Here is a 15,191-nt window from a genome sequence, read left to right as displayed (position 1 = left end):
ACATGGTGATATTGCAGTAGAGTTTAAAATAATGTTGAATGATTATAAAAGAATAATCAACATTTTGTCTTTCTTAGCTGAAATAAAGTAAAATATGAACCATTGTTTACAACTCTTACTAATCTAAACAACCTTTAAACATCAGAAAACATTAACTTCGATCCAGGTCTTTTCTAGTGTTGTCTACTGCTTTAACGCTGGATTTGTTGTTTAAGGCAAGAAAATCTTGTCTCTGACCAGCCGTCAAGTGAATTTTCTTGGAACAGCATCTGGTTTTTCTCTTGGCGAGCTGCCAGTTGAGCCATGTATAGCTCCTGTGTACTTGTGTGTGTTTCTGAGCATGACCACATTAGAAGTAGGTTTTATTCCTCAAAGTGCTGCAGTTGTACCGGCTATTTGGGTCTGGGTAATTGGCTCAACCCTCTTCGAGTCAAAGAAGACCGGAAGAGATAAGTATGGCTTAGAGCCTCTTATTAAGCGATTTGGCTCCTTGTTAAAGTGTTTGACTGGGGGTTAGAGGTCAGCAGAAGCTGACATCAGTACAAATACTCAAAGATATTTGAGCTTCTGTTCACTTTACTGGTGCTTTCATAAGCCGGGAAATGTGCTGTGACACCCAAATTAGCCTAAGCCCTTGTTTTAAAGGTGACTACTGACTTTTAAATTGCTTGGACAGAACTTAACCTGTACAGTCTGTTTTCATGGTTTGGATTCAAGATTTCTTTCAGTTAGCTGCCTGCGATTCAGGCTCTTGATACAACAGTTACACACCGGAGTACTCAGTACCACAAGGACTGGATTTGCTAGTGTATTTTACCTTAACCTCAGTATAGATCTTTTATGCTGCAGTGCCTTTTATAGACGTAACCATACCTGTAGGTTCCCCTTCATTTGTCTTTTTATTTCCACACCTGATTTTATTTTATAAGCTTAACATATTGGCTTTTATTTAGTGTTTCAAAGATTTACATGATCTCCAAATTGGCCACGCAGGATTTTTAAATGTCTCTTTTATGCTGAGGTGTGTGTGTGTGTGTGATCAGAGACGATAATGTCAAGAATGTGTACACATGTTTTTGTGGGTTTTTGGGTGTACATGGAATGTGTGAAAGTGGCCTTTCAGAGTGTCTAGGGAGGGTTGTGTGTGTGTGGGGGGGTCTTGTTCACTAGGATGCCTGTGGTGGGAATTTCTGTGTGAAGGAGTCGTTTTTAGGTGTGTCTGTGTGACCAGGATACTCCCCTCCATCATGTGTTGTGAAGACAGAAGTTTTGGGTGTGAGGAATTAGTTGTTTTAAGTTATTGATTGACCTCTGTAAAGACATTTGACAGATGTGTAATCTCCCAGTGAAACGGGTCAAATAGTATCTTGCAAGCAACAGTTGTCAACCCGGCGGACCACACAGGAGTTAAAACCACACAAGACATGTTTTCATCAAGTCGCTGACAGTCCAGGCGTGTCTCCAAGACAAATTGCTTGAGAATATGCCAGTTACACCTTATTTTTGAAGTGGTTCGATACTGCTACAGTGGAGTATCATGTTGCCTGTGCCATTCTTACTGCTTTGCATCAATTCAAACCACGTATGGCTGTAAGCATATGAAAGATGTCATTTCAAATGTCTTAATAGGGCAACAAAACTTCATGGTAGCGACTGAGATTGGATTTGACAAAACCACTCAACAGTTTGTTTAATTCAGACAGAAGTTCAATCAGTGGCGATATCTTGTTAGTATATTTTCACCCATGGGACTGTGTTCATCCACTGTGCACAAAAGCTTTTTAAATGTCACCCTTTGAAACTACTGGAAGGTACATATCAATCAGTGCAGTCTCCAGCGTCACACGTGACTGCCTCTGTGTCTGTATGTGGTATTTGCCCTTTGTGCTAAGACAGACTCAGTCTTTTGAAAATGAATGCAAGTGTTTAAATACTGTTTTGCCAGGCTTCCTTGAATGTGGCTCAGACTCCACAGTTCTGCAATGCTGGACAGGGCCACATGGGGGCAACATACGTAAAGACATAGTAGTCCAAAGCATTTTGTGTGAATACCTGCCCAGAGGCTTAATTCCAGAGTATAATCCTCTAGACATCATGCTGTTACTGTAGATAGTGTGGATCATCTGGATTATTTTCAGAAATGTGTTAAAGTATGGTGGAAAACATTTTTGTTGCGCTGGTATAATTTTTTTTTTAATACTGTTAAAGTAACCACGAACAGCGCGCCTCTGTATACTACTTTATTGTTCCCAAAACGGAGCAATGCCTAAAGGGGCTGTAGTATAGAAATGCTGTGGTGAGCAATTTTACACATTGTAACATCTCTAAAAATGAGCAAAACGATGCAAAAACCCCCCACAAAATATGTAAATGTGTGATCTAAACCTCCAAAAAGGCCTTTATGTTGACGTAATTTTGAGTGGTAAACTTAGTAGCGGAAGGATTCCCTGCAAGTGTTCCCCGGGGATGGAAAAACACTTCGCTTTCTCGTTAGGGTAGATAAGAACATGATCTCCAAGGTTAAACTAATATACATTCCTGTGTTAATAATACCCAAGAAGCAGTAGCAGCCGGGCACGTTCATATTTAAACAAGAGCTGCTTCGTGTGTATTGTCGTTAAGACTGAACAGACCAAACTCTCGCCCTTCCCCCGCTTGTTTTTCAGCACTACAGCTCTTTCTTCTTCCCTTCTCATCCGGTTTTCCCCGGTTTCATCCACCTCCTCTCCGGTCTTGGAACATTTTTATGCAAAAAAAACGTGTCAGCTGAGCGGCAGGTGGGGGCGTTCCTGAATAAATTATTCAGACGGTCTCCGTCTCGGCCAATCAGGGGGCCGGCCTCTCTGTTTGTCGCTGGATAAAATATGCTGGCTTGGTCCAGAGCTGCAGGGTTTTGTATAGAGCCGAGATGAGCTAACCTTGGATGGTACTTGTACCGCTGCGGTCGGTGCACGAGCTTCACCGTACATAATATAGAGTAGCGCGTGTGGATGTGTCTCGCGGAGCTGCTCTTGTGGAGGGACTGTTTGTGAAGGGACTGTAAAACATGACCAGCATGAATACGCCGTGCTACACCGTGGCTATGGATCTAGGCGTCTGCCAGCTGAGAAATTTCTCCATATCGTTTCTTTCGTCGCTACTGAGCGCAGAGAGCTCGCACGTCAAGCTCGACAACAGGTAAATAGTGTGTTATGGAGCACTTTCTCTACATACACCGCTGCATCTGTAGTCAGGGCTCCGCTGCCTTCACTTGCACCAGTTCTGTCCCCGCTGCGTGATGGAGGTTGCGCTCAGTCGATGGATGCTCCGGTATCAGGCCACACTGCCATGAACGCTGTGTAGGAGAGGTGTGCCACAATGACACCGGGGCGGTGATTTTATAGAAATTTCCAGAGGCTTCCTGTTACTACCCACATTTCTATAAAGGGATACCGGGGTGGTTTGCCGTAGCCTGCGTCTCCGGCTTTGTTTTGTTTTGTTGTACTACAGCACAGATCGGTTTAAAATGCTTTACACATTTCTCTTTTCTGCTTTTGCAGTTCGTCTGGAGCCAGCGTTGTGGCAATAGACAACAAGATCGAACAAGCAATGGTGAGTTTCCGGATTATGTCCTTACACTTATGAAAACCCTTTTAGTCCAAAGTATCATATCGTATGGATGTTTGTTTGAATGATAGGACCGACTTACATGCAGTTTGATCTTCTGCGTAGTTTTATCGTAGTATTCATGTGTGGGACAGGGACAATAACGTTATTCATTTAAATCTACGGCAACAACACAACTAAGAAGTCTTTTGTATGTTACTGTGGAGTAAATGTTACTTGGTATTAAAATGTGCTGGTCACTTTCATAAATAACTGTGCAAGTTATGATAAATATGCCAATGTGAAAGTAAAGTTAACGTTATTATTAGTTAGCTTAAATCTAGCGTCCTCGACAAAATAACGGAAACAAACTACGCACCAACCGCTGCACCTTGAGACAGTTTATCAATGCAGCACCATTAGTTGTCTTCTTAAATTCTGGTATTATAAAATCAGGAATTCAGAGCATTTCCAAAGAAACCAAACGCAGTTTTATTTTCTGTTTCAGCCGTAGAGACTGTGGTTTCACTGTGTTGTTGTTCCTGGTGTCAGCTCTGTTGCTAGGCAAACCTGCAGGCTCACACGCCTGGTTATAAATATCTCGGCCTCTGATTGGCTCACACGTGAATGTGGGCAGAGTTAATGACGTAGCACCCTGGGAATAAACTGTTTTATGACCAGATTAGATTTGATGAGGCATCCGGAGTCATGCGTGATTAGTTAGTTATACTGTCAGGTAAAAATCATTGTGAACATATTAAAAAGTGTATTCCCACCGCTTTACTGGCAGTAAGCCCATTTCTTGTTGGGCATTTCAATCACAAATTGATTTCCACTAAACATATTTCACTATTGAATATGTTGTCAGCGCTTTATTAACCATTCATAAAATACATACAATTGTCTGTATTTTTAAAATCACTGTTTCTAATTGACACAATTTGTGTGTATTTTCAGTAAAGTTATTTTTTTTTTTAGGAGCGGTTGTCAGGACTGGCTTTAAAAGCAAACCATTTTTTAGTTCAAATTTATTGATTGAAGTGTTTCACATGGTAATAGGTTACAAGGCCAGGTAGTGCCACATATGTTTATATCATTAAGATTTTACCCATTTTCAATATATTTAACATTACTTTATGTGTACTTTATTGTCACAAGTGCAGTTTCCCACCAGGACCCCATGTGGTTTAGCTTGATATACAGTTGTGGTCTTGGGACATTTATTAGAATTCTTTGTTACTCGTGATTATTTCTCATTTATAATCTAATTTCTGGCATCATGCAACATCTAAGACAAAAACAAAAATAGAGAAGCTTTGGTTTAGTTCCTGACTCTTCTTTTATCCAAGTTTGTTGATCCAGTGATAAACCCATATCTCTGTCTGCCTCAGGACCTGGTGAAGAGTCACCTGATGTATGCTGTTCGAGAGGAGGTGGAAGTCCTAAAGGAGCAGATAAAGGAGCTGATTGAGCGAAACTCTCAGCTGGAGCAGGAGAACACCCTGCTGAAGACACTGGCCAGCCCAGAGCAGATGGCCCAGTTCCAGGCCCAGGTTCAGACTGGCTCCCCGCCTGCCCCTCCAACAGCTGCCACACCGGGACCCCCAAGCTCTGCCACCCTTGCCCAGCCCACCTCGCACAGCTCCGGCCCCTTGGCGTAGCCTGGTCTGCACTGACAGACAGACCAATTGACAATTTTTTTTTTAGTTTTGCTGCAGCAGCAGAGCTAAACCTTGCCTTCTACAGCAGCAAGGTTACGCTGTTAAGACAAGAATTTGCACATATTTATCTCTCAGAAGGATGCAGCCAGCGGGACGAGCGATGCAGTGCTGTACAGCACCTTGGGGGGTGACAATCTTGAGATACTGTATTTGGAGGGGTTGGTGTCAGAGGAGGACTGAATCATCGAACATTTGCCAAATAACCCTTGGACATATCAACTAGAATGTCTTACCAAGAAGAAACAAAATAGCTTATCAGTGGCGACAATATACTTAACTATAGATTTAAAAAAAATCACTGTGCCTGTGTATGGATTTTAAGTGATGTCGATTTTACTGATGACAGCGATGGAAGAGTAGGAGGTGGAGAATTGTATTTGGTTGTTACCTTTATTATATTATTTTTTTTTGGCTGAATGGTGTAAATATGAAGTTCACTCCAAGGCTAGATCCTAACGTTACAGGTTGAGAGAGAGAGAGAGAGAGAGTTAAAAAAAAAAAAAAGCCTTTTCAGAGTGACAAATGAAGAATGTGAGCAATTCTTATCAAAGTCCCCATCTGGAATGGGGGAGTTTGGGTGGGAGGGTATTTTGAATAACACTTGGCAGAATTGATGATGTTACTTCAACAGTGGGTTGGTGGGACGGACAAAAACATGGTTTCTTATGGAGATGATATTCTATTTCAGTATTTCACTTTCAAGCTCCTCATTTTGCCCTCGACGAAGCTCATCATTGCTGTTTTCTCAACCCTGCAGTGGCATGTACCTTAAACCTTATTTGACAGGGTTGAGACATGGGGCTACGCTGCATTTTCTCTTTTCCTAAAAGTTTGATGGGCAGAAGATGATGTATATTTCTGTATAGTGTAAGTACCATGTAAAATAGTGAGGGGGAAGGACAAAAACAACAGATGCTATCTTGGTCACACAGATTGAAGCGGATGAGCGAGGAACGTGCTGGTCTTGCCCAGTCTGTGTCGTATCTATTTTTAATGCTGTATTTTCAAGGAGTTTAGGTTATTTAACTGACAAACACACAGCCAACAATGTCCATAGCCCTTACTGCAACATTAACTCCTACTGTAAAACCATGTTCACTTGGCTCTTTTTCTTTCTGGAGTATTGCACCTTTATGATTTTCTTCTTCATTTTTTGACAGTGAAGTACTTCTGGATGAACAATATCTTACAACTCAACATTTAAAAAAACAAAAAACAAATACAAACTGTGGAGCTGTTTTTTCATTTTTTTTTTTTCATTCTGTGTATCAGTTGTATGCTCATGTTCTGTGCATGTTTCTGCGAAGACCGGATAAGATATTGTAACATACATACCACAATTGCACTTGATAGCTGCACATCACAACTTTCAATAAACATGCTTAAGGAAGAATAACCACCTGGTCACGATCTCTTTGTTATTCTCCCTCATGGCTGTTGAACTCTGTCTGTCTGGAGGGTGAGAGTGTTGAAAGGCACTTTTGTTCCTATGAGCATCAAAGTCACATGTGGAGTCATTCTGCCTCCTACATGCATGATATGTAGAGTCTCTGCTTCAGGGTTGTAATTGAATGGCTCCCTACTATGTTGTTGAACAAAGTGGTGTTTGGATTGAAGCTGCACATTTAAATTAAAGTTCAATCAAAAACAACTGGTAACATTTAGAGGTCAGATAATTCTCTCAGGTTTCTATGAAATTTGGCACAATTTAAGGGTGAAAATCTGACAAAATTCTAATTCAAACAATGTAGTTTGATCTCCAGAATATTCTAGACAAAATGTACCAAAAATATCAAGAAAAAGCTGAGTACAATAATCCCACATAAGTCTGGTCACATAAGTACCCCTTTGGGGAGGGGATCAATCGGTGCGATTAGAAGGAAACCTCCTGGATGTTGATATAAAGATAAATATATATATATATATATATATATATATATATAATATACAATTGCTCATCCGGGTTGTAAAGTGCCTCACAGTGTAACAGATTTGTTTTCTCCTGCAGACAGAGACTCTTTCTGAACACACAAGGCGGCTGTGGAGCTGTTCCTGAACAGGTTATTTTATATTATTTTACCTTTATTTAACCCGGTAGGCCGATTGAGAACAGGTTGTCATTGTTAAGGGTGAACTGGATTAGAGACATGCTGATCATGTATTGTTTTCATACAAATAATCAACAGTTTTTCCTTGAATACTACTGTTATTTTGCACACCTAATTACAGGATTTAAAACACACAGCAGTGTTCAGTATTCAGACCCAGAGCCCTCCTGACAAGAAAGCTTTCTTCATGCACTACAACCAAACCGCCACAGTATGTGTGTGCACTGATGAACACAGGGAGAAAAGCAGAAGTAAAACTGTACGCTCCCTAAATGCTCCACATTTATTTGAAAAAAGATTCTTCCCACATAACACAGACAAATACTTAAACAGACAGATATGGCACATTGTCAGCAGGAATTACTGGCTGCACACACTCATATTATCAGTCACACCTTCACACACACAAGCACACAGGTGTCAAGTGAGTAATGAGACACACATGTTCTCCAGCCGGTGTGGTTTTAGACTGTCCATAGAAAAGCTGTCATACCACAGACTGCAACACTGTAAACGCTGATCGGGGGCAGGGAGATGTCCCGAGGAGGGGCTGAGGGAGGAGGTGGTGGTTGGGGAAGCTTCTCTCTGAGATCTGCTGGATCTGTAGCTTTGGCCTCTGGAAGGGATTAGGGGTGTGCAGGTGCAGGCTAGCCGGGCTCAGTGAGGGCATGGGGTGAGGGGGTCAGGAGGCTCTTTCTGGATCACATTCCCATACGGATGCTCTGGATGATCTGAAATATGGCTGAGAGCAACAGACCGTTTCTGTTTAGTTTTTGTTTGCTTTTCATAAACATAAACAATTTCACAACCAACATACAGAAACAAAGATGTCAAAAATGCGGCATGTTCTCCTCGGACACACAGTAAATATTCTAAAGGCTTTAAATTCCATTTAACTGCTTCAGTTTCAGGGTCCTTGTATTGTTCATGCTGGCTAACTGTCATCGCTCCCTGGCACACCTGAATAGAGCAGAGCCATTGTTCATGGCTCTTAGTAACACTTGTGCTTTTACTACAAAGTGAAAATGTCTGCTGTGAAAAAGACTTATTAAGTCTAATTGTCTCTGGATTCACCGGAGAATGGACATAGAGCACAAAGAGTTCATTAAACCATTATAAACAGTATTTTTCTCTTATGACAGCATTCATTATTTTGTTTTTATTGTATTTTTTATATCTTCAATTTTGTGACTCTAGCCATATTGGCTACATTAGCTTGCTACCATTTCAGTGTAATCTAACACCAAATTAGACACATTAGCTTACATCCATATCAGTTTAATTAATTAACCAAATTAGCTTATAACAATGTTACATTTGTCATGTTAGTGTAATCAACCACCATATAATCAACATAAGCCTACTATGAAGCTACCATGTTAAATTAGAAGAAAATTACGCAAACACAGTTACCTGATCCACACACAACAAATACAAAGAGGGCAAGCAGCCAGGGACCCACAGGATACTTCTCCTCTTGTGGTCGCTATGGGAGAGACACACACACACATAAAGTACATTAACAATACTGCTACAACAGAAATGTGATAATTGCTGCAGAGCAAAAGTAAAACTACTTGAACATGGCTAGATTCACATAGGGGTTTCCCATTTCCGCCACTCCTGCTTTTTGTATGGTTACCCCTCCTTCTTAAATCCGCCACAACCAATTATCTTGTGTTTTTAAAGTTGGGAAACCAGATGGAGATGTTGCTCCTCAAAATGTCCACAATAACAACTGTGTGATTGCCATGAACAAACAAAAGTGTACACACTGGAAAGTGCTGAGTAAACGTTTTATTTTATTGTTTTTCAAATTGTGGCCTGTCCTCAGTCTAGACTGATTTAGGGAGAAATCTTCAGCTCCACTAGATGGAATCTGTTTGGATATGTTCCATGTTTGTATGCTGCTGGAGAGGATGTTGTTAAAGTCAGTGATACAGCGGTGATCTCAAGTAGCTGTTTTTTTCATTCAGTAACAGCGGTGTGTGTTTATCCTGGGTAATGACTAACTGTTACTGTACACCACAGCCCACATGAGAAAAATGGTCTTTTGGGTGAAAAACTGCAGTGTAATCTTGTTAATGCCCTAAACACTATTCTGGCCACATTCACACCAATTTTATACAGCTAAGACTAGGGATGCTTTTTTAATCTGTTGATCCTTTTTTAAATTATTCCTTAAGTTCATAAATTGTCACATAGCGAGAGAAAGGATTGAGTAAGCCTATTAAAGCCCCTCTAAATCAATACCCTTGAGTAAAATGGTGTGGACTTAAACATAAATGACATACAATAGAAATAAGTGGAAAAAGATCCTCTGCTCTGGAGCTTTTGATTTTATCACACAATCTTCAAGGGCCAAGAAAGGAAGGTCAACTGCGGTTTAAAAAGGTCAAGAATGAACTTTCAACCTCAACTTTCAAGCCAACATGGACGAGAGGTCCTTGGAGTGGCCCGAGGAAATGGCAACCGCGGGACACAATCAAAAGTGACATTGTTTGTTTTGTCAACTGTCTGAGCCCGAGGTGAGGTCTTCACATTACAGTACAAAACCTACATCTATTCAGTTTACAGTGAAATCCTCACACCTGAGAAGCGGCCACCAGTAAATGTTTTGGAAACTGGCTTTACAAATTACTTTTACAGCAATTATCAAAACAGTAGTTGATTTCCTCTCAACTGACTAATTGTGATTACTTTTTCCTTGATTATTCAATTGCTTTTTATATTAAATGTTAAAAAAATTAGTAATAAAATGCCCATCATCATTCCCCAGAGCCCAAGTTGACATCTCCATATTACTTGTTAGCTATTATAGAAATATTTGACAGAAGAAAAATATCACATATTCACATGTGAGAGGCTGAGGAAGTGAATTTTTGTCATTACTTAAAAAATTATTGAAACAATCAACTGATCATCTACTGATTGATATTCGCGCTGCAGTTTGGCATGCATTCAAAACACCCAGCAGCACTGGTTACAGTCTATATAATCATTAAATAGGCGTTTATGTAATTTATCTTACTATTGTACTTCTAACAAAGTAACGTTAAGTTACAGTGTGGAGGGCGGTAACGAGCAGAGTGAATCCAGTCTGAATACATGTTAATGAAACAGCTTGGTGGGTCGTAATTACACTGAATATTTGCTGTATGGCATATGTGTGATAAGCAGGGCACACTCCACATCATCATCACCATCATCACCATCACCATCACCATCATCATCATCATGCTCCTGTACCGGACTGAGCGTCACCTATCTGGGCTAATGTCATGCTGGCATCTCGCTGTCGGCTTACGGCTCACCAGCGTCTTGGCTACGTTTCCTCTCTGCGTGATGTTCTTGCTGTGTTTCTCGTTGGCCATGCGAATCCTCTGTTTAGCCACCATCTTCCGGAACGATTACAATACCCAGGATAAACTGGCCCGTTATCTTCTGGAGCTGCAGGCTGTCGACAGCACCCCTGCATCAAGCTAGCGGACCTCTGGCACAATGAAACCGGAAACTTTCTCAATTCTTTGTCAAAATAAGAGTATGAAACGGTGGTGGCGGGAAAATATTGGCCTTTCAAGTGGAGGCGCGGCAAGACATTTTGTATTTTACAAGCCGCATCGAGTGAATTTGTATTGGCCTCATTATTTTTGTCGTGTTTTTTTTTAATTTTCAAAACAAGATCATTGTAAACTGTCTGTCCAAACGTTTATTTTGAAGGTTGTCGCGGGAACGTACCTGCTTCATGTTGGTTTTCTTCACAGCGCTTCTCTTTGCACCTGGCGGGGAGATGAGCGCGTGGCCAGGGGCGCGCTTCAATCGTCAATAATGAATTTAATTGATTACATTTCGGGAGGGAAAAAGTAGGACAAGTCTGTTCCTATTTTATGTTTGTCAAAGTAAACCAAAAGACAGAGAACAACACTGCAGTTGTAGGATATTTTAAAAAATATATTGATAGTGCTGTAATTGATCCCTGTGGGAAATTCAAATGTTATGTTACAGCAGTAAATGAAACAGGCTGACATGTACGGAAGCAGATAAAGATCTAGCCTAATCAAATGAAAAAAAGGAATAAATTTAAATATTGTTATGATACCATTTTCTTTATTTTAATGACTTCTCTTTGTGGACAGATTTAATAATTCAATTTCATGGGTTTCTTTCTTCATTTTTGATTGTTATTGCTGCTAGTTTTTATTTCTTTTGTTTTTGATTGACCTCTGCATGGGGATATGAGTGTCTCTGGACTATTCACAAACTTAAAGCTGTGGCTGCCTTTTTCTAGGCTATTTATTTTTTGTATTAGGTTGTATTTATGTGTATTTATTCCAATCTGTTTTGATTGTGCATCACTTGACATACAGAGGATGATAATGACCTATCCATTTACAAATAAAATGAAAAGAAAAGACAGGAGGTAAAAGTTGTACTTAGGTGATTGTAGTAGTAAGTAGAAGTAGCTATAGGCTGCCACAGACACAGTCTATGTTCTTATTGAAATATACAACCAGTTGTCAGTTTTTTTAATGCACAAGCTAAAACTACTGCAGTCTAATACAAAAGTCTTGCTATAATTCCTACTTTCAGAGGTTAAAATGTTTGCACCACAAACTACAGCCTCCAAAAGACCAAAAAGTTAAATCAAAACTTCTCTAAACCAAACATAACAGCACGATACTCTAAGAAGATTCTAGGTAGGAAATGGTGCAACATGTATAATCAAACAGAATGATTGGACTGAATGAATTACTCCAGTCCTAATTCCACACTTGCGTGTCACAGTCACGGGAGCTTTTCACTCCAAGATACTCCAGCCTTAAATTATAGCCTTCACTTCTGTACATAAAGTGGAGAAATCACTGCCTGCTGGCAAGATTTCTTAAGGTCTGTGTGATGCGCACAACATCAGAAGTCTGGCCATGTTATCATAATAAAAGCAAACTAGAGAGACCAATATACATTTTTAATTGTAGGCTAACGTGAGGAATGACAACTTGGCTCTATGCGGTATGATGAGCGCATGCTTCTGAATCAGTTACAGCTGACTTACGTCACTCGCTCCATCTGACAAGATGAGCTATCTGGCTGCTCAGAGAGAAAGGAGGGCAGAGAGGGAGAGAGAGAGACAGCAGAGGTTGCCTAGCAACTGCATCAAAAGGTTTGGTTGGGGAGGGACACACAAAGTCCACCAATGAAGTGTGGACCGACACATTCGTGTTGCACTGAAGGGTTCTGTTGGTTTGTCTCAAATAATAACCGTATACTGCTGACATATTATGAAACAACACATGCAGCGACATCACCAGGCCTCATATTGTTATCAGTGCTGAAAGGACGGCACAATGAAGTCTGACTACTTGTTTCCATCCTAGAAGTGTTGGTGTGTGTTTAAGGACCAGAATCAGAATCAGAAATACTTTATTGTTCCCAGACGGGAAATTCTTTACAGTTGCACACTTTGCACTTCAAGGCATTAAAGGAACATTTTTGGAGGGAGCCAGAGTGTTTTTAGCTTAGCTTAGCACAAAAACTGTACACCTATTAAGCTCATTCATTAACATGATGTATCTTGTTTATTTAGATTTTAGCCGAAGAGTTACACGTGGGAGCTACCTCAGCAGTGTATCCATCCACCCAGAACGTCTGCATGAACTTCAGTGTCTGTGACTGTCACACAAAACTTCCCCCTGAAACCACAAATGGTTTTTCACATCCCTCGTCATGTGTGAGAGAGACAGTAGAAGCAAACAGAGGTCCTGGCTGCAGATCAAATGTCCTTGTGCGTTCAAAGTCACCATCAGTGCATGACCTGGATTTCAAGCTGCTCTTTTTCCCATCCCCGGGGTCTCCATTGTGTCTCTCTATGTGTGTGTGTGTGTGTGTGTGTGTGTGTGTGAGAGAGAATAGACTAGAGTTGACCTTTAGGAAAGATGAGCATCAGTAAGCCAATCAAAAAATCATTAGAGAGGGGCTAGGACAGTAACAAAATATTAAAGTTTTTAATTGTCAGCTGGGATGAAACGTTCCAATCCCTCAGTAATACATTCATACATTCTTAATTCAGAGTCCTTAAAAATACCACCTGTACAGATATCTCTGTCTTAATGATTAATTCTTCTGAACAAGTGGACCATCAATATGTGACCATTTCTGCAACCAAACACCAATGAAAAAACTACACAGGAGAAATTTGTATCTGTACCCAGTGTAAAAGATTCAAGTGTTGAAAACGTGTCCGTCTTACAATAATGAATAAAGGTATTTCCTGCTTTAAATAGAAAATCAAAGTTAAAATAAATGAATAAAAATGCATTTTCTCTATTATCATACTGTTGACAACCACTTATCTTATTGCAGTTAGGACTTATTTTCACTTAGATATCTTGCTGCTCAGTACAGAGATCCTGTCTAATGAGCTTTGGAGATTCTATGATATATGGTTTTAGTATTTGTCCATTCCTGATGAAGAAAGATGTGTATGTTACTGTCTACGAGAGGTTTGCAACCAGTGTCACAGTGTTTATGTTGGCTGGTTTAAATGTAGTCAAAATCTCACAGCACTTTGTTTTGGTCCTGTTTCTGTCCTTCTTTATAACTTTCCTCAGTCTGGTGATTTCCATCAGTGTTGAGAAAAAAATGCTTAGAAAGGAGGAAGGGCATTCTTTTTTTCAGTAGCATATTCAAAACCACCCACTCCAGTCAAAATGGCCTTGAAATTAAATGTTACACGGCAAGCAAGTGAGAGGAAATTGCTGTGTGGACAGCGAAGAAACAAGGCATTGTGCAACATATTCATTTTCGTCTACAGACGCCCAAATGTACAGACCAGACGTGCGGAAGTTCTCCATCTGTTCAAACAGTATCAGTAATAACACTGATGTAAGTATAGCGTGACCTATATGTTCTCGCTCTTAGTTAGAGCAAACAAAATGCAGACAGAGGTGGGGGAGGCTGTTTACATCAGGAATACACACAGGAGATACAACTTCATTTAAATTCAATTTCTGCTGCTGTGTAGAACTACCCATCATCCATTGTCACTCCCAAGCTTCACCCACAGTAGCTGTGTTTTGGATCTGTTACACTGAGAATGTTTGATCTTCTGGCTTGTTTACCCCAAAACACCTGCCCCTTTCATTACAGTCCAAACGCACCCTGCGGACGAGAAACATGCAGTTCAACCACCGCACGAGAGGAGGATAAACAGCAGTTAATGCTAGCAAAATAAACCAGAAACGTGAGAGATGAATTCAGGTAAAGAGAGACGAGGGTGGAGTGGTGGAGGAGGGAGGGAAGCATTTGATGTCTGCGTGTGAGGGTGTGACATGAACAAAATAGGCTCTGTATGAAAACATAGGCGGGTTGCTGGGTTGAAACTCATTACGTCCCAAACAAGCCCCCGTCTTTTCTTTTGATTGCCCTACTCCTCGCTGGCCCACTGCCACGGGCCCTGATGCTGCCAGACAGTGCTTCATCTGTAATTTCATACACAGTCTCTAACACAGCAGCAGCTCTGTTAGGCTCAGTCCATTTCGTGTCAGCAAACTGTGATGTTCAGTCTCATTGCTGTCAGTGTGGCGGGGTTGGCCCATGCACCATAAAGTAAGATGCACAAGCACAAACGCTACATAGCCAGATCAGCGAATAATTAAATCAAGCCGGCTTGGTGATGTCTGTGTTGTAGTGTTAGCGTAGCATGATTGGCTGTTGCAGGACTGTAATAAGCAAGGCCTAGTTATTGCATTAAACATTTAAATATAAAATTTAAAAGAGG

At 40.6% G+C, this 15,191-nt stretch overlaps 2 protein-coding genes across 5 annotated transcripts in view; one reads left to right on the top strand and one right to left on the bottom strand.

The window, feature by feature from the left end:
• tsc22d1 (TSC22 domain family, member 1) overlaps positions 1-6,702 on the top strand; it is a 32,469-nt gene extending 25,767 nt beyond the window's left edge. For 3 of the 4 annotated variants that reach the window (XM_038720225.1, XM_038720226.1, XM_038720228.1), the window contains 2 exons: positions 3,540-3,591; positions 4,977-6,702. In XM_038720225.1, the coding sequence (XP_038576153.1) occupies positions 3,540-3,591; positions 4,977-5,246 (322 nt within the window). In that variant the 3' untranslated portion in view covers positions 5,247-6,702. Of the gene's footprint in view, positions 1-2,830; positions 3,178-3,539; positions 3,592-4,976 lie in introns of those variants that run through there. The other variant, XM_038720227.1, reaches the window with a different exon arrangement.
• Positions 6,703-7,669: 967 nt separating this feature from the next.
• On the bottom strand, positions 7,670-10,918 carry serp2 (stress-associated endoplasmic reticulum protein family member 2). Its single transcript, XM_038719889.1, has 3 exons — positions 10,729-10,918; positions 8,828-8,900; positions 7,670-8,156 (listed from the first exon to the last, which is right to left on the bottom strand). Exons 1-3 carry the CDS (start codon positions 10,810-10,812, stop codon positions 8,116-8,118), a joined length of 198 nt encoding a protein of 65 aa, XP_038575817.1. The 5' UTR covers positions 10,813-10,918; the 3' UTR covers positions 7,670-8,115.
• Between the last annotated feature and the right edge of the window lie 4,273 nt (positions 10,919-15,191).

The sequence above is a fragment of the Micropterus salmoides genome, unplaced genomic scaffold (genome assembly GCF_014851395.1).
Source record: "Micropterus salmoides isolate LMB-PRFRI ecotype aquatic unplaced genomic scaffold, ASM1485139v1 Ms_hic_scaffold_15, whole genome shotgun sequence".
Classification (NCBI taxonomy): Eukaryota; Metazoa; Chordata; class Actinopteri; order Centrarchiformes; family Centrarchidae; genus Micropterus; species Micropterus salmoides.
This window is presented reverse-complemented; position numbering and strand designations above follow the sequence as displayed.